Genomic DNA, 25,736 nt, shown 5'->3' with positions numbered 1-25,736 from the left:
CTTGCCTTTCAGGTGGCCTGGTAAACACACAGCCTAACTGTGCTTCCAGCCCCAGGCCGCAGGGTTCTAATGAATATTCAGCCACATTAACATACATTTTCTTTGTGTTGTTCTTTTTTTTTTTTTTTAATCCTCCCAAGACAGGACTGGTGTGGGTAATGTCCTTGTGATGCCATGTTGGGTATCTGTACTGTGAGGTGTATTTTGCAAGTTAAATGCCAAGACACCCCAACAATTACGGGAGCACTTAAAAAAATCTAAACACACTAACCCTGTCTTCTACAGAAGTGAGTTTACAATGGATAATAATTATGCAGGTCTCAAGATAACTCATGAGATCTTCTGATATAAGCTGAGATAAATTACTTATGTATTATCAATGTCCAAATTACATATCTAAGTACCCTGAATATAGCAGGATACAGGATGAGAACTCAAAGATTCTTTCTTTCTCTCCAAAAGCTAGTTCTTTCTGGTATACACAGTCTAAATATACAAAGCAGCATACAAAACAAGCTTGGTAAAATGTGTGCTTCTTTTCTTTTTTAATCTTAAAATCCAAAATAATTTGAAAAATCTGTCAAGACTAGTAAGAGACTAATTGCCAATTTATAATTTTACCTTAAAAAAGAAATTAAAAGATGTATTAACCTAGCCAGTTTTAAAATACTAAACGTGTCAGGTGAAAAGCACCTTTTTATACTTATTCCAAATGTAGTAAAATTAAATCAGGTGATTCCAATTCTAAATGAGGTAAATGTTAATTAGTTTCTGGTTTCTCTGATTCTGAAGAAAAATGGCAAAACTGCTTCAAACTGGTCAGTTGCACTGTGATACAACCAGTGTTTAAGAAATCACTCTATAAATGGCACCCAGGAATGCAACAGCAACACATGCGTAACAATATCCAGAGGAAACCAAAAAGTTTGGATACTGCTGTGTTGTTCTAAACTGACTGAGGTTTTGCAGACTAATAACATTCCCCCCTAATGATGGTGGTGTCTTTAGATTGAGATAAGATTCAAATTTATTGAGGGTTATTTACTGTTGTGTGTAAGGTTCTGTGTGTTGAGGAGTGAAGTAGCTGGTTGGAGGAGGGCAACTTGGCCGGGTTCACAGCTGAGAAACCTCAAGAGTTTGTATACCCCTATAAGGTAATTTCTTTCCTTTTTTACCATAAGCAAGGCAATTAAATGTTAGTCAATCTTAGCAAAACGAAAGACAAAGATATGCTAATATACACTGAAATACTGGCATTTACTGCAATACTTGCCTTAACTATGTTAAGGTTTTTGTAATATCTCATATAATTAAAGCTGTGCCAAAAATTTTAGCCAGTTCTGCTCATAATTATGTGTTTTAAATTGTATTGCTTGGCTGAAAGAAGGGGGGATAATTCCCAAATGCTGGAATTTACTCGGACAGATTAACTTCAATTTCACACACACAAAAAAGGCTTAAGTGTATACACCTAATCTGGTGTCCTGTGATGCAAAGCATCACATTTATAGTAGTATAAAGTTCATTAGTTTACTTCCTTCCACCAAAGCTTAGAGGAGACAAAAATAATCATGTCATTTTTGAAAGAAGTCTGGTGTGTTTATATAAACACACTGAAGCAAAGGTTTGATGTGACCATATAAATTTTTATTTCTAAAGCTGGGAGGAGAAGTCAGAGAGTACTAAGTTTTCTAAGCTGTTTAATGTACCAGATAATTATAGAATTCTGAACCATACCTGGGATTTGTAGAGCAATCCAAATCCAAAATAACATATGGCACAAATAACTCACAACAAAGTTTCTACCAATCCTTTTTAAAAGTGTACTGTTTTTGAAGGAACAACAACAAACTGGTTAATAGGATCCAACAGTTACTTCTTGATGGTGAAATTTGAGGAGAAGGGACAATAGAAGAGTGTATTCATTTTCTACTACATGTACTTCTGTATGGCTTGAATTCTTTATAAAATATTATAATGAAAAGTAAATTTAAAAATAGAAAACATGACTTTTGTGTATAAAGGCAATGTCCCCGCTTTGCTATTTTTCATCTTTTTCTCTGAAAGTCTCTGCTACATGAGATTTTAGATATAAAGGTGCAGAAGCTGTATTTCAATAAAACCAAAAAAACAAATATCATTACCATATATTAAGAGTTTTCCTTGTTTTCAAACAAGGAAAAACACAGACGTGTTATCAGCATGTCCTTATGCTGAGAAGAGAAGGTGTGCTTGCCAGAAATGTCAGATTAATCTTAAGAAAGAGACACAGGCAAGAGCTTTGCTTCAATTTCTTTTAAATAGGGATGTATGCTCCTTTTGCTGGCCTTCCTTTTCAACTGTCATTAAAATGTAACTGAGAATAGTGACTAGGGACTCTTTGTCTCTTAGAGGTGTGACCTTCATTTGCATAATAAATCCCAATGCATTCTGCCACCAACAGAGGAGAGGGATAGGTGTCAGGGGGTGATTCTTCCAGAAGGAATTTTGTTTAGAGCTGGAAAGAGGCATAGCCTTAGCTGAAGAGTCTAGGGCCAGAGTAAAGAACTCTGAAAATTCTAACGTAAAGTCCTAAAAGATAGGAACTTGCCCTTTCTAGTGGGTTGGAGCTTTTGTCGCAAATCCTTAGCAGATTTAGGAGGTAACTTCTTAGGATGTAGAGATTCAAATAAGAAGAGAGGATTGTGGCCCTCTGGATGGGAATGGACAACCCTACTTCTGGCACAGAATCTTGTTTTGTAGTGGCTAATGAGCTCTGATGCAGGTGGCTGGAATAGTTATACCTGGGGAATAGTTAGACCTGTGGCTGCTGCCAGCCAGGCAAACATCAGAGGTTAGACCAAAGGGCTAACCAAGGCCACAATGCTGCCAGCAGATAATGCAAACAATAGCTGCTACTTGTGAGGTTCTCACTATGTGCCAGGCACTTAACTAACATTATCTCCACCCGCCCCCCCACTATTTTGTAAGGTAGATATTATCATCTCTATTTTACAGAAGAGAAAAGTGATGGCTGGTCTGAAAGTAGTGAGTTATCTCACTTGATTGTTCACAGTCAGTTACAGATTGAACTCCTTGTTCTAGTACTTTCTCCCCTCCTCACTACTGCACTTGACTAGTCTAAAAAAAAAATTAGAAAAAATTATAAAAAAAATTATAAAGAAAAGTGAGTTTCATTGAGGTTAAGTGATTTGTTTAAAGTCATGCAGCTGGCAAGAGACAGAATTAGGCTTTGTCCTAAAATACCAAAGACTCTGCCTGGGCATCCTTCCAGGTAGAACTAAAGGAGTCTCATCCCAGTGGAGGACAGGTAACCATACCTATGAGATAGTTAACAGACATCACTGGCAGGTGCTGGTGCCATAAGTTCCTGGGACCAAATGTGGCAAGGTCCAGAATCCAAGGACCAAATCAAATTATCTTTAAGACTCCTCCATAAGAAAGTCTAATGGACAGACACCCATAGATTTTGGTACCATAATCTGACTTCTGCAGGATGACGTAAGCTCCTTTCCCCTCCAATTAAATGTGCTCATGTAAGGAGTTCCAGGAGGTCCCCGAGGAAGCATTTCCCATGCTTCTTGGTGGGATTTTCAGCTGAAAGTATAACAATCATCCCACTCTTTCCAACATCACCCTAATATTACCACCTTGGAAAGACACTGAGGCTCTTCCAGCTTGAAGCATTCTTTACATAAGGGTCATAGGAAAGGAAACATGGAAGGTTAGCATTTCATTATGTCCATGATTTTAAGGGAAGAGGAGAGAAGCAAGGAAAAAAAAATCCAGAACAAAAAAGAAGCCAAAGATTGGAAAAGAAAAGCACAAATGCTTATGTACAAAATTGAGCAAGAAAGGAATTGGTATAAGATCAACCTAAACTGAGAGCAAGAGATTCCCATTTCTCTGCAATATTGCAGGTAGTTGGGAGTACAGACATTTCTCACTATCCAAATCTATCTTGTTCCTGTGTTTGAACAATTGACAGTGTACATGGCAAGAACTGGAGAGCAAATGACATGACATTATGTGAACAGCCTGTTAACAGTATAGACAAAGAAAGATTCCTTTCATCCAAATATCCCAATCTATTTCACTCCTGAGTGCAGATAGCTCTGGTTTGCATACTGAAGAATAACTGCACTATGACTCCAGATTCCACTGTACATGCATAAGGTACAGGCACCCATGCTGTCTTACTATAGGTTTCTTACATCACTTACACGACTTTATAGATAAGAAATCCTGTGTTTAGTATGGTACAAGCATAGGTAAGAATATAGCAAAGAAAAACAGAAGTAGTCCAAGGCAATTTCAAAGAATTTCCCCAAGAATGACTGACTTGTGACTTTCTCCAGACATACTAATATTAGTATTTTACCCCAGCCTCTACTCAATTTACACAGGTAGCTGTGGGGCCCATCCCCAAACCAAGGAGTGAGACACAAGAGGAACTTCCCAGGCAGGATAGTTGCTAAAAACAAAGTGCTAAAGAGACAGAGTTTAGGCTTCCTGAAGATAAAGACATAGCTAGGCTGCCCTGAGAGTTTTCTAGAAGACTCAAGATATGATGTGTATGGCCAATGTATTTGGAAGAGACCAGGAAAGAGGTCTACCAGAAGCTGGTTTTCAAAAGAAATGGACAAAACTAGTGGCTCCATTTCTCTTCAACTCACTTGCCTGGTGTCCTCTCAAATCTCTCCACAACCCAAACAAAACCTTAAGTCAAATTTCCACTGCAAATAAGGGATTTGACTAAGTAGGAATGGGACAGAGATGCTGATTTTGCAATGTAAGCAGCAATTTCATGACCACTTCAGTGCTTTATGAAATAATGTATTAACATGGCAGTACTTTCTTATTTACTTTCCATAAATAGGTAAAATGTGAATGGTTTACATCATTAGAATAGAAAATATAATTTGTGCATGTATACATATTTCTTATAGTGTGAAAAAGGTAATGTACTTTTCTGAGAGAGAAGACCAGAATTAGAGACTCACCAACAATTCTTTTTTATGTGTGTGCCTTTATGGTTTTTTTAATCATGTATTTTATGTTTTCCTTCTAGAGATTCTCTGTAACATGAGATTCTTTAAAATTGCTACTTCCTATAGCAGTAGTCACCAACATTAAAAGTCCATATCATGTTAAATTAGGTTTTTGAGTTTTCTGATTTTACTTTAAATGGGGGTAAGGGAATGACAGTTTTAAAACCACAGCAAGAAATCCATGTGAAGGCTGCAATTGCTTTTAAATACTCATATTTTTACATGAGTATTAGGCCTGTCTGTGACAATGTTCTTGGAAAAAATTAAAAAGTTCCCTTCCTCCAATAACATGCTCAATGTCCTCTTTTGCCACAGGCATTCACTCATTATATAAATCAAACAAGTACACGGCACTAGACAAAAAGTGACTAGTAATGCCCAGCACATTCCTCTGCTTGAGCTAAGATGATTTTGGTGCATTGCATGCAGATGTCAGGTATTTTAATAAAGAGCTCCATTGTGCAGGCCCCACTACTCCTCCATAGCTCCCAGCACTCCCCAAAAAGGGGGGAAGGGGGAGAGGGGAAGAGCGACAGCCATTCCAGCTGGAGCTGGAACCTCGTCTGAGTCAGGAAAACCACAGCTCATAAGCAAAGAGGAAGCATAATGTTCTACAAGGACAAAACATTAGCAGAAATGTCACTCAGCCCCAGTTCCACATGTTGGCTGCCACGGCCTCTTCCTCCTAGCATGCCCGATTGATATAAATTCCATCTGCTCAGCAGCCAAGTGACAGAGAAGAAATACCGGCATCTGGTCTCCATTGCTGTCGGGTTTTTGTTCCATGTTAGACCTTAGCTAGAAACATATGAAGAGATGAAGGTGCTGGCAAGCGACTAAAAGGCTGAACTGGCATAAAGGAGACTTTCTGATGCTTTTCACACTTCACTCTAGATTTTTTTACAGGGATGGGGGAGGGTGTGACAGAGACTTGATAAACTAAACAGTGGGAGCCAAGAGGCCTGAAGGTCATTTCATGTTTTTTAAGGTTTGGGATTTTTAAAGAGTTTTAATGTTAAAAACTATAAAGCATAACACTTATTCCCCTTTCCAACCATTTAATGCAACAGAAGGCAACTAAGTCACATAAGAATGTTCTTCAGCTCATTTTTCCCCCCTTCTCTTAAACATCCACTGGTTTGGACCCGCTCCACAGGCAATTTATAATCTCCTGAGGAGAAGTTGAAAAATGCCAAAACTCAAAACCACCACTCTCTTTTAACCCCCAGCTGCCCAGAAAAGCATACAGTCACTTATCAAGCCTAAAACTGTAACGGGAAATAAAAGCCAGTCTAAGGCCCCATAAAGAAAGCTGGATGCCCCAAGAGTTCACTCCTACCTCTTTCTCAGGTAGTCATTTAATTACTCACTTGATCAGGAAACTAAGAAAAGTAAAAAGGTGGTTGGGTATAAATTTTTCTTTTCTTCAGTATCTATGTGTATGTTTTCAAAGCAATAACAATGGGAACGGTTCTCTATTCACAAATAGACTGTGGAGAAGGTTTTTAAAATAACAGAATTGAGGTCAAATCATAAAGCTACCTTGGAAAACAACTGTGGAGGTGAATACTGTTAAAACTTCTTCCAAATATGACTAATGAGAAGAAGTGTATTAACTTTTCAGCAAAAAAGTATCAAAAAGATTCAAAGGATCTCTTAACAACTGTGCTATTTTACAACTCTAATAGATTTCAGTTTTACCTAAAGAATAAACAAACAAAAAACCTCAAACAACATTATATGGGATTGTGCTGTGAAATAAGGTGCTTCTTCAATCTCCTTCTTTTCTTGTTCATCACTTGGTGAGCACCTGAGGTGAGAACACCAGGCCTGGTAAGAGAAGTGAACCATGATAAAGACAACAATATTGAATAAAATGACAAGGAAGCCAGTGCAAAGGGCTAATTGTTATCCCTTTGATACTGTCAGTCCCGGGATTGATCCCTATGGGTGTTAATGACTTAGGAAATGGTAATGAAGTACAGAGTGCGAGCCACTGGCAGACACCCAGAGGTAGGTTTACTAGAGACCTAATGAGGCTGAAGCTCAGGGCCCTCAACTGTCTTGGCCTTTAGGAGTTTCAAGGAGTTGCAGAATATCCTGGGAGGTGAGGAAAAGCCAAGTTGCAAACGGGAAGGATTTCTAGGCAAGCATTTGTGATAAATTTCCTAAGGAGATTTCAGAAGAAAAAGGCCTGAATCACCATGATTCCTGTAATTTTCTGGTTTTTGGGGAGAGTGATTTCTTATTTTAAATACACATTATTATACCCCAAATTATTAAAAGCTTAAATATCCTATTTACGACTCTGCTGTTTCTACATGTAATAATCTACTGCAGATGTTTTTACATACTTTAAATAATCAAATGCCATTAAAATAACACCACACAAAAGTAAATGAATGAAAAAACATTAATTTTAAGCCCTATGTAACAACTTTCACTGCCAAAGAAACATAAAAATCCTGGCCAAAAAATTGATTTCAATAAGACTGAAATTCACTGAGTACTATCAACATAAATATACTAGTAGATAACACGAACTAGTCCCCATTATCTGGAAGACCTTTATAAGCCAGATTCAATAATCAGAAGTCAATCAAAAGTTAATAAAACCAGACAAAAACTTAAAACAAAAAACTGCAAGGCAAAAACAAATGAGAAAAAAAAGCAAAAACAAAGAGGTAAAAACCAACTAAGAATACTTGCAATACAGATAAACTATGAGCTAATTTCCTTAAGCTATTAAAAGGTGCTGAAAAACTAGAAAATAATTTACAATGCAACTAGAAATACAAAGAAACTTGAAAAGACATTTAGAAAAGATAGAAACAGAAATGACTGATAATCATAAAAGATGGCAAATCTTACTAAGAGAAATGCAAATGAAAGCAATGTACTACCTATCACCAACCAGAATGCCAAAGATCAAAAAATTTGTTTTGACACCTAGTCTATCAGCCTATAAGGGAATAGGCACATAAATTATGATACAGCCATAAAATGCAGCTGTTAAAAAAGAATGAAGTAGCTCTTTATATGCTGATGTAAAATTGTTTACAAGATATATTAAGTGAAAAATAAAAAGTACAGAATAATGTGCTCACTGTATCCTTCCTCACCATTTTTATCAAGCAGAAGGATATGATGTGCTTTATATGCATAGATTATTTCCAGAACTATACCTCAATACCATACACTTACTTTCAACTATATAGTCCTTTATATAAATTTTTAGCTAAAGGTATATATTCCTTTTAAAACATCTTTGACTTTAAAAATGTATCCTATATAGCACAATCAAGAGTCTATTCTTGAACTTATGATGAAACATCTTTTTATTTATATTAATATCTTTCATCATTCTACCTCCCAGATAGCATATATAAGTTCCTATAGGCATAGCTGTCCTTGCTTTTATGAAAATAGACTAAAATAGTTTATTCTGGCTTTTTGTTTCTGAGCCTCCCTGAAATGTTAAGATTCTCACTCTTTTTGGTCTTTTCAGATCATTTTTGTGTTTAGTTACAAATAAACGAATACGTGTACATATGTTTAGATGGCATATGTGTATGTATATGTGTGGCAGGCCATTATAGCATTTTTGAAATATTAAAATTTGATCATATTCTAATTCATTACACCCAGTGAGATAAGGATAGCAAAAATCATTTGGAGGGTAAATCCATTTCCAAATGAAGACCTAACCTATATAATGCCCAACTGGTTTACCTCCTTGGAGGGTTTATTTTAAAAACACAGCCTGTGTTCACAAACACTGGGATTACTTCCTGATACAGTTTAATGCTTTTTCTTGCCTTGTGATACTTTACTCTCTGCCATTTCCTGAGCCATGTCTGAAGAAATCCTGTATTGCCAAGACATATCCTCAGACAAAGAAATGTACATTTGTCACTCACTAAAAGGGCAGTAGGCAATCAAAATGTTTTCCCATCTGTGTCCTTGATGCTAGTGTATGGTATACAATATATGCCCACAATTTATTGCTTAAACTCCCCATTGAGATGACCAAGATATGTCAATGGAAAGTGAGTCCATAAAAAATAAACTCTTTCATTCTCTTAACATACATTTATTGAGGTTTTATGACATGACCAGAATGTGAATATAGTAAACAACACTATCATTCATCAAAAGACTTACAATCCCAGAGGAGAAAAAGACACGCAAATGGGCAATTATTGTGGAATATAAGGGATAAATAAAAATTGCCACGTGGGCACATTAGTTGGTACAGCCAATACTGAACAGGTGGAATGGTATCAATTTCCTAGAAAAGTGACGGCTAAGCTGAGACCTAAGGGCAGGTAGGAATTAACCTGGAGAAGTCTGGAAGCAGCACATTTCAGGCAGAGACGGTAGAAGAAAGTGAGCAATTTTCCAAACGGAGGAACTACAGAACTGCCGAACGACTTGGGGCAGTTTACATCTTCTGAGTTATAGCTATTGGCCTCTCATTCTTAAGCTTGAGACACAGGCAGAATGCCACACCTGATGGATCCACTAGCCAAACCATGTATACCAACCTCAAATTCGCAAACATCAGAAGATGATGATGATAAGATGACAATGAGGTGCAGGTATAGCATCCACGAGACAGGAAGCTATACTGCTGTTGGTCATCTTCACCACCCATCTCCCAGTCCTCCACTACCCCTGTGGCCCTGCTGTGGGGTCTAAATAGGAGGTGTTATCATCTATAGCCCCAAACACAATACCCCTTTTCTCAAACTATATGAGAAGGTGTTCAGTTGCCTGCTTGTGAAACCCATCAACACAACTTCCCACAAGTCTGTGGCTGCTGGGGTGACTGAGTAGCTGAAAGAACCTGCATAAGCTTCAATAGCAGGCCAGAGCACCATTCCTCCGTGAATGACAACTGATGGGTCAAATCACTAGGGAGCTGCTGAAGACTTATTAATGGTGACAGGTACACTACCTGAGAGACAGGCTGAGAGGGAAAAAAGATTATTTATAAGTGAATAGTTAACAGCTGTACCTACTGCTAAGCATTACATGGATGCCACAAACTGTAGAATTCAAATCCTGAGTTATTCAAGCACGAACAACTGCCTGTCACCCAAATGCAATGCATCGCTACAAATTAAGGTGGGAGAGATGAGACGCTGCAACACCGCCTCACCAAGGAAGGCAGTGTCATCCCTCCAGGCTCAGGTAAGAGGTGGAGAAAGGCCAAGATAACCATGAGGTAAATTACGGTTCTTAACAATAATGGTAAATTTGCAAGAACAGCTTAATAATTTTTCCTGAGGGCTCTGACAACACAACAGACACCAATTGTATTATGTATTATCAACAGTAAAGTAGCCCAGCCGCGGTGGCTCACACCTGTAATCCTAGCACTCTGGGAGGTCGAGGCAGGTGGATTGTTTGAGCTCAGGAGTTCGAGACCAGCCTGAGCAAGAGTGAGACCCCATCTCTACTAAAAAAATAGAAAGAAATTAGCTGGATGACTAAAAATATATAGAAAAAATTAGCTGGGCATGGTGGCACATACCTGTAGTCCCAGCCACTTGGGAGGCTGAGGCAGGAGGATTGCTTGAGCCCAGGAGTTTGAGGTTGCTGTGAGCTAGGCTGGTGCCATGGCACTCTAGCCTGGGCAACAGAGTGAGACTCTGTCTCAAAAAGAAAAAAGAGTAAAGTGGACTTGGGAGTGAGGGGAGAATGAACAGTTGTGGTGTTAGAATGAGAAAATGAGAAGAAGAAAAAAAACTATGAGTAAGAAACTACAGAAGATTGGTTTTAAAACTTTTTTATTTTTCATTTTTTTTTGAGACACAGTCTCACTCTGTTGCCTCGGCTAGAGTGCCGTGGTGCCAGCCTAGCTCACACCAACCTCAAACTCCTGGGCTCAAGCAATCCTTCTGCCTCAGCCTCCCAAGTAGCTGGGACTACAGGTATGTGCCACCATGCCCAGCTAATTTTTTCTATATATTTTTAGTCATCCAGCTAATTTCTTTCTATTTTTTTAGTAGAGACGGGGTCTCACTCTTGCTCAGGCTGGTCTCAAATTCCTGAGCTCATACGATCCGCCTACCTCGGCCTTCCAGAGTGCTAGGATTACAGGTATGAGCCACCGCGCCCAGCCTTGGTTTTAAAACTATTTGAGTAATTATTATTTAAGATAATTATTTCTATATTTTATATATGGGTAAATATAACATCTGCCACTTTGGCATGAATATTTATGCCTCTCTATCATGACTTTGGACCATAAACTGAATAGATACTATAGAAACCATTTCATATGTATTAACATTAAGAAAATCAACAGTGGTGTTCTTCTCAATTCAATGTTCTGAAAAGCCTGGAAACACAATATATTAATACACTGAGTTGAAAATCTATGAGAACAAATATCCTCAACAAATTTTCATATTTTCATTTCTCTAGAAACTGACAGTTTCTATGGCCATTTGTATATTTTTACCTCTGTGAAGCAAGAGAAGGAAAAGAAAAAAGAGAAAAAAGTGATATTCGGGAACTATTCTCATTTTAGAAAACAAAGTAAGTCATATATTGTTAATGTGACATATGTTAGTACAAACTCTTTGCAGAACACACAGGACATACTCAATGAGTAACTGTAATAAATACAACTACTCTTACCTTTTCTCCATGACACACTATTAAGTGAAAAGAGGTAAGGAATACAATGCCCCAACTGTGTATGCTATTCACTTATTTGAGCAAAAAAGGAAAAAACTGTAACATTTATATTCATAAAATTATAGACTGTCTCTGGAAGGGTATTCCAGAAACTGGTAAAAGGGGTTGGACCTGAAGTAACTAAGCAGTTAGGTGATATGGGTGCCTATATGCATGTATTACCTATTGAAAATATAATCATTTCATGAATACCTACTTATTGACCTGGAAATTCTATTTCTAAATATTTATTCTACAAATACATTCAAACATACACAGTAATACACACATATCAGGGTATTTCCTAAAATAATGTTTGTAAAGTAAAACATTGGAAACAACCCAAGTATCTTTAAATAAATGATTATTAAATTATGGTAAAACCACATAATGGAAAATTGAATGGAGGTTTAAAAGAATAGATGAGATCTCTATATACCAACATGGAAAGAGGTCTGTATTAGTTTCCTGGGCTGCCATACCAAATTACCACCATCTTAGTGCCTTAAAACAATAGAAATTTATTCCCTCACTGTTCTGGAGGCCAAAAGTCCAAAATCAAGGTGTGAGTAGCACTGTGCTCCATTTGGAGGTTCTGGGAGAGAATCTATTCCATGCCTCTCTCCTAGCTTCTGGTGGCTGCTGGTAATCTTTGGCTTGTAAGCACATCAATCCAATCTCTGCCTCCACCTTCACATTACCATCCTATGTTTATATCTTCTTAATCTCCCTCTGCCTCTCTCTTAAAAGGATACATATGATGGTAGTTATAGGTGCCCACTCACATACCCCAAGATTATCTCCTCATTTTGACTTAATCACATCTGCAAAGACTCTTTTTTCCAAATAAGGTAACAGTCACAGGCTCAAGGGATTTGACATGAATATTTTTGGGGGCATTTTTGTTCTACCACAAGGTTTAAGATACATCATTAAAACTTTAAACAGTAAGCTGTAAGAAAATATATACTGAATGAATCCATTTATTAAAATAATGATGGCAAATAATTAGCACTGTATATGCATGAAAATATATGGAAGACTATATACCAAACAATTAAAATGGGGGTTACTTCTGGGGGAAGGGACTAGGGACTATTTTCATTTTTTGCATTATATAATTATTGCAATGTTTAAATTTTTATGCCAATTTTGTATTACTTTCATAAACAAAAAACAATAATACATATGTAAAAGAAAGCTTTGATTTATTTTGATATTTCCTCAAATTTTCTTACCTAATTCTGCAATCTTTTTGGTCCCTGTTAAGGAAAAAAGGTTTAGTCAAACCTCTATAATAGAAGACAATCACCAATTGTTGTAGTAGAATAAAATTTTATAAATATTAATAAATAAATAAAAATATTAGGTCATAATTTCTGAGTACAATGTTCATAAAACAGACTGCCAGAGTTTCTAAGAAAGAAATGGTTTATTCTTAATTCAACCTTCTATGAACACTTGCCAATTATTCCATTAAAAAATCCCCAAACCCAAATTCTATGACCTCTCCTTAAAAAACAAAGTTTTTAAAAAGCATTTGTAAGGTTGACTATGTGCAGGCATGAACTACTAAAGTGGCACTAGCTTGTTCACCTTGCCCTTTACAAAATCCCTCTCTTTGCAGGTTTTCTCACTAAATACAACTTTATCTTCAGGTTTTATTCCACGAATAAATTCAGCAACAACAGCTTCACCTTATTGATACATTCTGGAACAAAAGTTCCAGAAATCATTGTACATTTCTCTACTCGTTTTTTCCCCCTTCATGAGAACTGCTAAGCCTGGTGACAGTCAACTGGGGCTCCCCAGATTCTGTTTCTCAGGAGCCTATAAAGATTGAGCAACCTTTTCTCCATCTAAAACAAAAGATGATCATCAAGATGAACTTTTACGGAAAAGGTTATATTATGCTAAGCACATCTGTCAAGAGTTGGAAAAGCACTTCACATAAGGAGAGTAACAACCATAATGCTGAAGAGAAATTTCTGCATTAACTTTTCTCATTCACTTACAAAAGTTTATGAAATGCCTACTGTGAGAAAGATTGCATCACAAACCATGGTATACGGTGTAAACTGTGTGGGCAGAACTTCTGGTGTCTGAGAATCTGAAAAGAGAAAAGAGTTAACAGCAGACAGTTGCTCTGATGTGAGGCAAGCCAGCAAGCCGAGGCACGAGAAGATGAGAGAGAAGAGCAAGAAGAGTTGGACAGGTGTCATGCAGGAGCAGCTCTGTACTCAGGGCCCATGGTGCTGATAATTATGGATATTGTCAGATCTGCCAAGACATATATTGAGCAATGAGCAAAGAGGGGGCAGGGGGAAGTAGGCATATTACAAAACTAGCCACCCACCTCCCATTGGCACTATCAGCTTCATATGCTCTATTAAAGGCAATCAAGGGCACCCAACCTCCCCTGAGATCAAGAGGAGATGGTGATTATAAAAATAATAGTTTTTAAAATTACCTAAATGTTCTAAGGGAGGCTTCATTTCTGACAGTGTTAACACTTGCAAGTAGGAAGGTAAAAAACAAAAACAAACTAGGAGACCACAGTAGCCTCAGTTTGAAAGGCCACTCCAGGGCTACTTAAGCCAAACACTCTCTGTGAGTTCAGTGGTTAGGCAATTCCCTCCCCTGGGTGGCATTCCAAAGGCATCTCCTTCACATGTGCAAAAACAAGAAACCGGCACTAAAATATTACAGCAGATTTCTGTTTGAAACTACATTTCTGGGGGAACAGCGAGCGAGCGAGTGAGAGAGAAGCTTTTCTTTCACTTAATTTTTTTAAACCAAAACTGCCTAGAGACACTGGTTTGTGAAGCCAAGTTTGTTAAAGTACAAGTATAATTTACTTTTGTATAAACATAACTTCACAGAGCTATCAGTAGGTTCCATTTTCAGTAAAAACAAACAAAAAAAAAAGAAGCTGCAAAATAATTATAAAACATATGGTGCAAACCCCGGCTGTGTTTATTTTATGACAGTTAACATTATTTACAGTGTGATCTGGTCAGAATTAATACTCAAAGGGTTATGTACAAAATATGTCCAAGTTTTCTTCTTAACTATGCACACCAGCAGTTTTGTCAATCTATATAGATGAATTTGTCTAGAGATCTGCTGTATTCCCCCCCAAAAAATCAATTGTATTTTTAACATATAATTTTATTTGAAATACTTGAATAATACCACCAGTAAGCTCCTTATAGCAGTACAGGAAGAAGTACACCCCTTCTCTCCTTTAATAATGGGAAAGTTTAATAAAAATGCATTAAAAATCCTGCCATTAGTTGCATGAGATTCTTTAATTGTACCCTATTTCATTTTCTCAGTTGCTAATGCATATTAATAATTCTAAATTTCAGCATTTTTTTATTTTTGTAAAAACATAGCTACTACTTCATGTTACACAGAGATTATCAATATATCCTGTTGAGAAAAACTACTTAAATCGCTTGTCCTTGCTATTAGAGTGGCATTTGGAAGTACTGACTATACAATCTGCTAAATGGGAAGTCAAGATAGAACTTTTTTCCTTTGAATGTTCAGCTGAGAGGTATATAATAGCCTTGAGACACATAAACAGGAAACATAATTATGAATAATTTTTATAATGAAAATCTTAAATATTTTCCCTGCCCTTTTATTAAAGGACTCCAATATTTTGCATCCATTCAAGGCCTTATATTAATATACATACCAAAATTTATGGGACCAGGTGGTGTTTAGTAATTCCAGCTAAAAGAAAAAACAGCTGCTTTTCCTCCCTGGGCACACAGACACAAGACATCCTCCCCTACAGTGGACATCCACCACAACCTATCCTCCCTGTTCTGTGTTAGAGCTGGCTCCTACCAGCCTATGAGAGCTGATTATTAAATGTTCAGGAATTTTGTAAGCTGGCTGCTCAAACAGATGCTATTAAAAATTTAATTGTATAAACATGCAATTAAAGAAATACTAAAAATGGTAATAGATTCTCAAAACTCATATTTCTAATTATTTGACTATATTTTACTATCGTCCGTGCTCTTGAAATTTGTTTCTACTTACACCTAGTAGGGTGGCAATACTATTTAATAGCGTGCGACTAAGCAAGCTTCCCAACTCTGTGTTTAGTGATTCATGTTGATAGGCTAAAATCAGCTACAGTGGGATATTTGCAACATAGAAATCAGCAAACACTGCAAATCAGGTCTTTTTTCATTTAGAAAGCTGTTGTAAAGCATTTACCAACACACTGTTAGCTTCTGTTGAATTATAGATGATTGTATAGTTTCAAAACTTAGATTTTATTTGAAAATACACACTCATTTAAACTTTATAATCTCATCTGTACCCAGTTGGAAAGGAGAAAAAGAAGAGAAAGAGATAATTTTGCTATGACAGATTTTTTTTAAAATAACTATAAATTTTATTTGGACCACTTATTTTTATGAAGTCTTGTAAAACATAACATGGAGCATGATTTCCGGATATGAAAAACATTAGATATAACAAATGAAATATATGGTTTGTGTCTTGGACAGGAAACACCCTGCATGCTGCTGGAAACAAACACAAAGGTTAAGTATCAGACACACAGGTTTTTTTTCTTTTTTAATGCCTGCAAATTCTCTTTTTATAATAAATTAGTGATATTCTGGCCATTATGAATCTTTGTGTTTTTAAAAACTGTCAATTTATCCATGATAAAAATATATCTAAGAAATGAAACATAAGAATTAAAAAATTCTGATCAACACCAGCGGAAAAAAAAATGGCTTACAGGTATTAAGAAACATTTAGAGATAAACTATTTTTGATTAAACATGTAGCAATATCTATTAAGATGAAAATCAGGATGAATCAAATACTCATATTCTTAAAACTAAATCTTGGAGGCCAGGTGCTATGGCTCACACCTGTAATCACAGCACTCTGAGAGGCCGAGGCGGGAGGATCACTTGAGGTCAGGAGTTTGACAGCAGCCTGAGGAAGATCAAAACCCCATCTCTACTTAAAAAAAAAAAATTAGTTGGGCATGGTGGTGCACACCTGTAGTCCCGGCTACTCTAGCTTGGACGACAGAGCAAAGACTCTGTCTCAAAAAAAAATAAAAAAAATAAAAATAAAAATAAATAAATAAATAAATAAATCTTGATAGGAAGAAAAAATCTGCCTATTTGTGTTACATGGTACATCCACAATTCATCCTTACAATCTCATTCTTTCAATCTCTGATTCATAAACTTAAAACAAACATTACATTTTTAAATATTACTGTTATTTATAAGCAATGTACAAAAAGGAAACATATTGAAACTAAATAGCCAACTATTCTTACAAAGGCCAACAAGCAGAAAAAAAGGCAGAAAAATATTACTAGAGTTAAAATGTATGTTTTTATAGGTCTTCCTATAGCAGCAGGCAAAATTTTATGGAAGTGAATTTTATTAGAGAGAAACATAGTCTGAAAATCAACTTTTAAAACAAGCATTCTTAGTAGTAACATAGCAGGTTTCAATGCAAAAAATAAGCCTGACTCCTAAAATTTGTTTTTAAAAACATCAAAGTGGCTGGGCGTGGTGGCTCACGCCTGTAATCCTAGCCCTCTGGGAGGCCGAGGCGGGTGGATCACTCCAGGTCAGGAGTTCGAGACCAGCCTGAGCGAGACCCCGTCTCTACTAAAAATAGAAAGAAATTATCTGGCCAACTAAAAATATATATAGAAAAAATTAGCCGGGCATGGTGGCTCATGCCTGTAGTCCCAGCTACTCGGGAGGCTGAGGCAGTAGGATCGCTTAAGCCCAGGAGTTTGAGGTTGCTGTGAGCTAGGCTGATGCCACGGCACTCACTCTAGCCCGGGCAACAAAGTGAGACTCTGTCTCAAAAAAAAAAAAAAAAAACAAAACATCAAAGTCTATTTAACACAGCTAGACTTTGTAATCATCAAATGAATCAATAATGGTGTAAGTGCTTTTTAAAATAGTCCTATCCTGAATTATTACTACCATTATTTAAAGAGAAACATTACTCAATATAAAGAACTCTAGATGTGATATCAGAAGATCCAAATGTGAGTACTACTAGTTTTGGCACTGCTAAGCTTTTTTTTTACCATTATTAAGCACAAACTTCTTCACTTGATCTAACATTGTGTAAGTCTTCCTATTTTAGTTTTACGTTAACTGAGACTGGCCAGGAATGAGAGAATCCCACAAATAATGCAGGAATGGTACATCTAACTGTGTAACCTAATTCTGATATGTACCATGGCTATAAATCCATATCATAAAGAATCATGAGAAGATCAATTCTAAAAATTTGTGTCTCTTTTCCTCCTCCATTTTCCTTTCCATATCCCTCTTTCTTAATGGACCAAAATGTAAAATTGAAATGTATTGTCATTTATTATACTTAACAGTTTATGTAATCTAATCTTAATTTAAATTATAAATTGCAAGTTTTTCTTCCAGAAGCAAATAATGCACTGTCACTTTCCTCCAACTATTTTTATTTTCTTTTGTAGGTAGGTCACATACCCTTAACAAAAAAATAGTTCTCTATCCATGTATAAGAGGTACAGAGAAGCCAGGATCAAACTTATTTTTTATTCACTTTTATTTACTTAAGATGGCTTTTGTTTATTTTCATAAATAACCTAGACATGATTTATCCAAAAAACACTCAAAATTTGGAGGGGTTAAACCCTAGATTACAAAGTAAATGACTGAAAAAGAAGCAACACTTTTACACTCTGGCTCTGAAACTTAGACAATAAAATTGTTTCCAAATTTTTAACTTTTGCCAAAGTTGACATATTTCTAAATATAGAAATAATGTTAAATTCCTATAAATACTAAGTTCTCAGAAATCCTAGGCTGTTCAGTCGTGAGAAATGAAACTAGGAAATCCAAATTTGGGGGATTTTTGTTTACGGTAAAGTTTTCCATGCGCTTTTAAAATATGAGATGAAACACTGTTATTCAATTATTTTTGCAAGGCTGATGGCAAAGAAAGCTCAAGGATAGGGTCATGAGTTTTAATTAATAGGTTAAAAAAAGTAATTTTATAGATTCAGTCTCATTTCATATTAATGTTTCTAGGTGAAGGAATGGAAATTGTTCAGGAAGTTGCACAGATATCCTATGTTCACTGCAAAGACAGGTCTACAACCTTTCCAGTTTCTTAGACTCCTATATACCAAACTTTGAAGCCCAGAATTAATTAATCTATGAACACCTTTTTCCACCCTCATCTAGTGCATCCAGTCAGCAAGTGGTTTTACTTCACCGTGCCGTTTACTTTTCCTGCCATTACCCTTAATACCAGCCTTATTTCTATTTGAACTACAGTGACAGCCTCCAAATCAGACAGCCTGGCTCAGAAGTCCTTAGTTCTACATCAATATCACTACCAAATGAAGCTTCCTAAGGCACTAAATCAGGTGACTGATTATTGCAGTACTGGCCCTAAACTGCTCATTTCTTCTTGTATCCACGTCCAGGAGAAATCATCTCCCACTCTGGTTCTGGGCTTTGCTATGTAATTTGCTTTGGCTGATGGGACACTAGCAAATACGAAGTAAGCACACATTTTAAAAGTGCTTACACATTTGGATTTGCCCTCTCCTACTGCTCTATAAATACCTGCATGTGAACAAGCTCAGGTTATCCAGCTGAATGATGAGCAAGAAGTCATCTAGTTAACCTCTATTGCCCCAATCGAGAGCTGGTACCAACCCTACAGCCATATGTATAAATGGACCATCCTAGACCAACCAACCCCATTTCAATGTGCCAGGTCACTGCAAATCTTCCCAGCTTACCCACAGACTTGTGAACAATAATGAAATGATGGTATTTTAAACCACTGAGTTTTGGGTGGTTTGTCAGGTAGCAGTAGATAGCTAATATACTCACTACTCACTTAAAAAACAACTTTCAATGAAATAAAACTCTTTAACCAAGCAATAAAATGCTCTTAGTGCTCTGGTACCAGTACACCTTTCTAAACCTTTCCTACTGTTTTTAGAAACGATTCTATATTTCAGAGCTAGCATACAACATTGTGGAAAAAAAAAAAAGCCAATAAAATTTAATAAAGGCTACCTAAAACACCCAGCACAGACTTTTTTGTTTTGAAGTTCAGCAAAATTCTTTTCTGTAGAAGGTCTTAAAAGAAAATCACTAATAAGCTGAGGTGTGTACATTTTTATTATATCCAAATATGTATTTCTAGCCCCACAATTCAAAACTCACAAAAACATGGCCTTTTATTTTTATGTTCATTTTTCTCCTCTTTTCCTATAACATAAATTGCAGAGCTTATTTGACATGAAGAAAAAAAAGTATTCCCCTCCAACCTCAAAGTCTTGTATTTAAGGTCTATACACAGTAACTATAACATTAAAGCTCTGTTTATACCCCATAAGTACTTTATAGAATTCTAACTCAAGCTAATATTCTACTTTAAATGAAAAGAGAAAATGTAATCATCTTTCAGGTGAATCTTCATATTTTTATTCTTTCCTCCAAAGACATATTCAGAAAAGAAAGAAGAGAAAATTTGGGGAACATTTTCTAAGTCAAGTTTTCTTTTCCATTCTAAACCAAATTTTTATTAACAAAACTGGTTTTTATTGCCTGTTTATTTTAATCACTACACTGTACACTTCTCAAGGTTAGTTCAGCTATATAGAGGGAATTCCTTTTATTTAGTATATCATTTTTTATCAAAACTAAATATTTAAAATGTTACTAACATATTAGCATCTATCAATCTTACTAACTTCTATCCTACTCACAATATAGAGGGAATTCCTTTTATTTAGTATATCATTTTTTATCAAAACTAAATATTTAAAATGTTCAATCTTACTAACTTCTATCCTACTCACAAACCCTATAAATTGAAAATTATATGGCATCTTGTAGTGCTCATTCTAAGCAGAAAAATATCTCTGAAACATGTTTAGAGGTTTCAGATTTAACATAATTATTTAGGTTGTTCAACTACTCTAGAAAGGGAAAGGTGTCTATACTATTTATACATTTATTCTACATGCAAATCTGCTTTGATTTTGTGACTGTCATTTCAAAATGAATACATATGCACTGACTACAAGGACTATCTTTTAGGTAAATACTATAAAAGTCTGATGTTATTCAATGCATAAGTACATTCAGTTTCCTTGTATCTCACTCAAAACACTACAGAATTATTTGAAAACTACTTTAAAAACATATTCCTATATTTAACAACCAATCACATATTATTCTTTTAAATGAATTATTGCTAAAAAAATGTGAACAAAAGAACCATGAACCTCCCAAGCTCTCAATATTTATGTGATATTCACTAAATGAAAATGATTATAAAATATATATATCAAAAAATGAAAGAAAGACAACTGTGGAAAAGTATTATGAATTACCTGTTGTTGTTTTTTTTAACCATATAACTCTGGTGTTTAAATTCTACCATCTTGATTTTCTATTAATATAAAATAACACATGTAGGAGAAGGTACACTTATCTTTCATAAAGAAATCCAATCCAACAATTTTAACAAAAGCCAAACCTTGACTAAAATAAATGGCAACCAGACTCATAGCAAGATATATTTCACCTGTGGCATAGGCAAATCTAAAAAGTTTGTGAAATTTAAACTATCAGACACTCCTTAGGTCTGGGAAACCACAACTTATACCCAGGATGCTGTTTGGGCCTTCAAAGCAATATGCTCAAATGAATAAATCATACATGAAAACCCTATACTGTAGCATTCTTTTATAAAGTTCCTTTTTAAGAAGTATTTCCCTTCTAAGGGTGTGCCCCTTTCAGGTCCCAGATACTTTTCCATATGGGAAATGTAATGCAGTAAAGCTTCCTTCCATCTGGTGCCTTGAAAAACATTTGTGAAGAAGTTTTACTGTACATCTTTGATAATTTTGATACTCCAGACGTCTCTTTGTCACAGTTATACTAAAATATGAACCTTAAAAATCATAATTTATATTAACAGCCTGGATCAGGTATAAGGTAGAATAGAGAGACAGTGAACAAAGCAGATGGTGCTGTCTGAAGACTCGTGTTACTGTCCTACGTATCTGACACTACCTTCCATAACAAGAACCTATTGGCACTAGACTATCACCTTCTTAATTACATACATATATTACTTATCATTCAAGTAAGCTATCAGATGAGCTATAATTCTATCTACCAAGTGAAGGAAACAAAAGGAATATAGACTAATTCTAAATTTGATGTTCTTTAATAGGTACCACAATTTAATGTAAAACATCTACATTTTAATTGGCCCAATTACTCCCCAACTGGCACTGGCAACAGCAATTCCACAGAGATCACCTTGTTCTAAATGAGTGACTTCACAGGCAGCTCTTGTGAAATGATCCTGATGGGGCTAAAAATGATTATCTTTGGATTCTCACTAAAAGAGAATTTTAAAATAAGTTTTCATTAACTTGTCAAAACATTTATGAGTTACAAAATAGAAAGAGAAAAACATCTTTGCAGCTTAACTTCCGTAATCTAATAAATAAGTTGGGTGTCCGTAATAGACAGCAAAAATCTCATAAATTCAAACTAAAAATAAACGTTTTTTAATTCAAAAAGTGGGGTCTGGGTTGAAAATTACTTTTGCTTAGTCTGTCATTTAATTGTAGAGTTTGAATTAATAGTATAGCCAAGACCACTAGGGAATGTTTAAAATTCTTTAAAGCATTAACTTTTCAAGCAAATTGGAAATTAGTCCAAAGAGTCTATTTACATATAATTCACTACTGCACTAATTATAGATCTGATATATTCATTAGAAAATGTACCCAATGATCTCTGTCTTCCCTTAGCTTAGCTTGAGCCAGCAACCTCCACTAAACTGAAAGCTACCATAGAGTGGCACGGTACCGGTTTGCTTACTGCTTGTATACAGCAGCCACTCAAGTAAATATCTGCTGAATGAGTACATTTTCCTGACCCCTCAAGATAGGAAAAAAAAAATAGGAAATTTGTGGGGGAAAAATAAATCTGTGACCTAATGGGGTTTTTAAAAAGGGATGAAAAATCACATTTCAAAAACTAAATAAACAGTGCATATTAAATTACACATCTTAAATTAGCAATAATGGGTACCATTTAATTAATCTCCATTCACCCCTTTTAAGTTGCCTGCAACTTTTCTGAATTTACCTCCCAAAGTCTTAACTAGATGTCTCAATTCATTTTTCTTTATTAAAAATTAGTATGCATAGTAAAAGAGACAATTTTCTCTGTATCTACCCTACCACCATATAACCATTTAATATGTTTTTATTTTGTAACTAAAAGACACTACCAAGAATAACTAGAAATTACTCTGAAATGCTCAAACTTGCAGAAGAGGCATACAGAAGCAAACATTTGCATATACAAATTTTGCTTGAGGAAAATACTAGAATTTTACATAAGGGGAATTCAGGCCTAGAGAAACATTTCTGTTTATGTCTCAAAAATAATAAAATCATTATTTAAACATTCTGCACTTCAAACTTTTAATTAATCCAGACTGACCTACTCAATAACTTGAAATGCTAATGTTTTCTCATGTCATATATGAAAATATGCATGTTATGGTTGTTGGGTACATGAGCATATGGGTCTCTAAACCTATAAAATTAAAACAGAGAGAAGTAGAAATATGTTTCCTACTATTACCAAGAATTATCTAAAACTTTGATTTAGAGTTAACCAAGTATTTCTGAAATCCTTAAAATAATGTTTGTAGTCAATTTGTCAATAACCTTATTTTAGATTATCCTTATAGGACATACAAGCATAACTGGCTACAAAAAATATGTAAGTAGAGGGAGCTAATGGCCTTGCTTAATTAAAATGTAAAACTTCAGCATCTTAAATTCCATTTATATGATTTTAAAGGAGACTTTAGTAAGTCACTCTCTTGACAAGAGCATTCAGATTACAGAGAAGGCTACAAAAGGCGTTAATGACATTTACCCTCCTAATAAGAGCTGTTCACACTTCATGGTTTTCCTTGTTATTGCTCAGGACAGACACCAGCACCTCATTGAAAGATCAGTGCTGCAAGGGAAAAAGGCCCCCTGAGACTTCTCAGACTTGAGGAAAAGCACTAAATCAGGTGATGCTACAAAGATGACATGTTTGATTCTCAAGGGTTCCTACTCACCCTATGGCCATGGATTTGAGGCAGTTAACATACAGCCAATCAAAACCCTCCCCCACTCCCAGAAGACAGGGCCATCCTCTTCTGCAGCAGGCATAGTGAAAGCTAGAGAGAAAAGAAATAAACTTCCTTCAGGTGCCCTATGTCTGGCAGGATCCAAATGTCTTGTACTGCTCTCAGTTAATCTCCATCGATGTGTGGCTGGATGAATAACACACTGACCTTTTCACCTAAGAGACCACAATTTGAATCCAACAGAAAGTCACCAGAGGATCAGTGGACAGAGGCACTCATATTTTAAAGCAATAAAGCACTGCAAGAAGGGAAAGGGGGGAGAAAAGTTTTTTACCGTGGTTTTGGCCACGGACTCAACCCGGTTTCCCTGGCTCAGATATTATGAATTGGAACCCTGATTCAGAATTGAAAAGCTCCCAGCACTGCCTCTATGGATCTCAAAATCTGGCACAAGCCCATGGCTACTGCAAGACAGACATTCCCTCACATGTCAATATGTGGAAAAGCTATCCCTGCTGGTGATGGAATGATGGCTGACTCAATGGAATATACTCAGCATGAACTCTAATTCTGGCAGAGATGACAGCACACAGAAACAAGTAGCTCTTAATTATTCTTTCTAGGGGAATTTAAGTGCATTTTGTTATTGTTAATTTAAAATTTCTAAACGTTTACACACTTAAAAAGAGACAAATGAATGAAGCAACTTAAGGTGTTTCCCCAGCTACATAATTTTGTGTCTTATCAACATACCATAAAATAAACAGACTTAATATTAACGAGTATTCAAGAGACAAAACCTATGAGATATTCTACTGTTTAAATGTCACTTTCTCTAAAGCCTGTCCTACCATGACCATAAGCCAATATTGTCAGTGGTCTGTGTTCCAAACATTCTCTTATTTATCCTACTAAGGAATCTGAAAGAAATGCCTGTTGTGCACAGAGCCTTCCTTCAAAATTGCATCCCAGAGAGGATGCAATATACACCAGAGTTTTCGAATAACCACATTTACTCAAGTGCTATTTTTAAAACCAAAAAAGAAAAAAAAATCCACAGCAGGAAAAGTATATTAAATTAAAAATAGAAAATACAGTAACCACATTACTCATACTAACTAGAAAGCTGCTTCTGACACTATTATTATGGCTTTGTTAAAGAGAGAAAATTACATGAGAACAAGGAAACCAGGTTAAAGCATTTCCTTACAGAGAGAACCTTTGATTGTCAATGTGATGAAAAATACTTTTCTGGGGGCTATAGGTAAGAAATACACCATAAACTAAAGATGAGTTCTGGACAGAAAATGCATCCCAACTGGAATCTCACTCTCTTATCTTGGGGCTGTACGCAGTATAAGCTATTGTAACTATGTGAGTCCTCCATCTCAAGTCCACCTGGACTGAGAAAAGAGAGAGAGAAAGGGAGAGAGGGAGAGAGGGAAAGAGGGGCAGAGAAGGGGAGGCAGAGAGGACACAACAGACCACTCAGTTGCCACCAACATAAGAAAATACTTCCCAGACAGCGACAAGACAACAATAGTAGGTTTCTAAAACAACTGTTCATAAAGTCACTAGCCAGTTATCTACCTTTTGAAGTCTGAGGGGGTTATTATTATAGTAACAAATGCCAGGTCTGTGAACCATCAGAATCTCTAGTCACTTCTCTTAGGAAGGAGTGGTAATATGCAAACATCAGATGAATCAAGATGAGCCTCGGGTCAACTGGCTCAGGCCTGGCCAAACCACACTATAGCTCAAAGCTGCTCACCTAACTAAAATTCAACT

The 25,736-nt window shown here is 36.0% G+C and overlaps 1 protein-coding gene across 1 annotated transcript in view; it reads right to left on the bottom strand.

Annotated features, from left to right (window-relative positions):
- LOC123645685 (zinc finger protein basonuclin-2) overlaps positions 1-5,837 on the bottom strand; it is an 88,321-nt gene extending 82,484 nt beyond the window's left edge. The window contains exon 1 of the mRNA XM_045562124.1: positions 5,799-5,837. Coding sequence (XP_045418080.1) covers positions 5,799-5,837 — 39 coding nt within the window. The remainder of the gene's footprint in view (positions 1-5,798) is intronic.
- Between the last annotated feature and the right edge of the window lie 19,899 nt (positions 5,838-25,736).

The sequence above is a fragment of the Lemur catta genome, chromosome 10, assembly GCF_020740605.2.
Source record: "Lemur catta isolate mLemCat1 chromosome 10, mLemCat1.pri, whole genome shotgun sequence".
NCBI lineage: Eukaryota > Metazoa > Chordata > Mammalia > Primates > Lemuridae > Lemur > Lemur catta.
The sequence above is the reverse complement of the archived record's forward strand: the minus strand, read 5'-3'. Positions and strand labels throughout refer to the sequence as shown.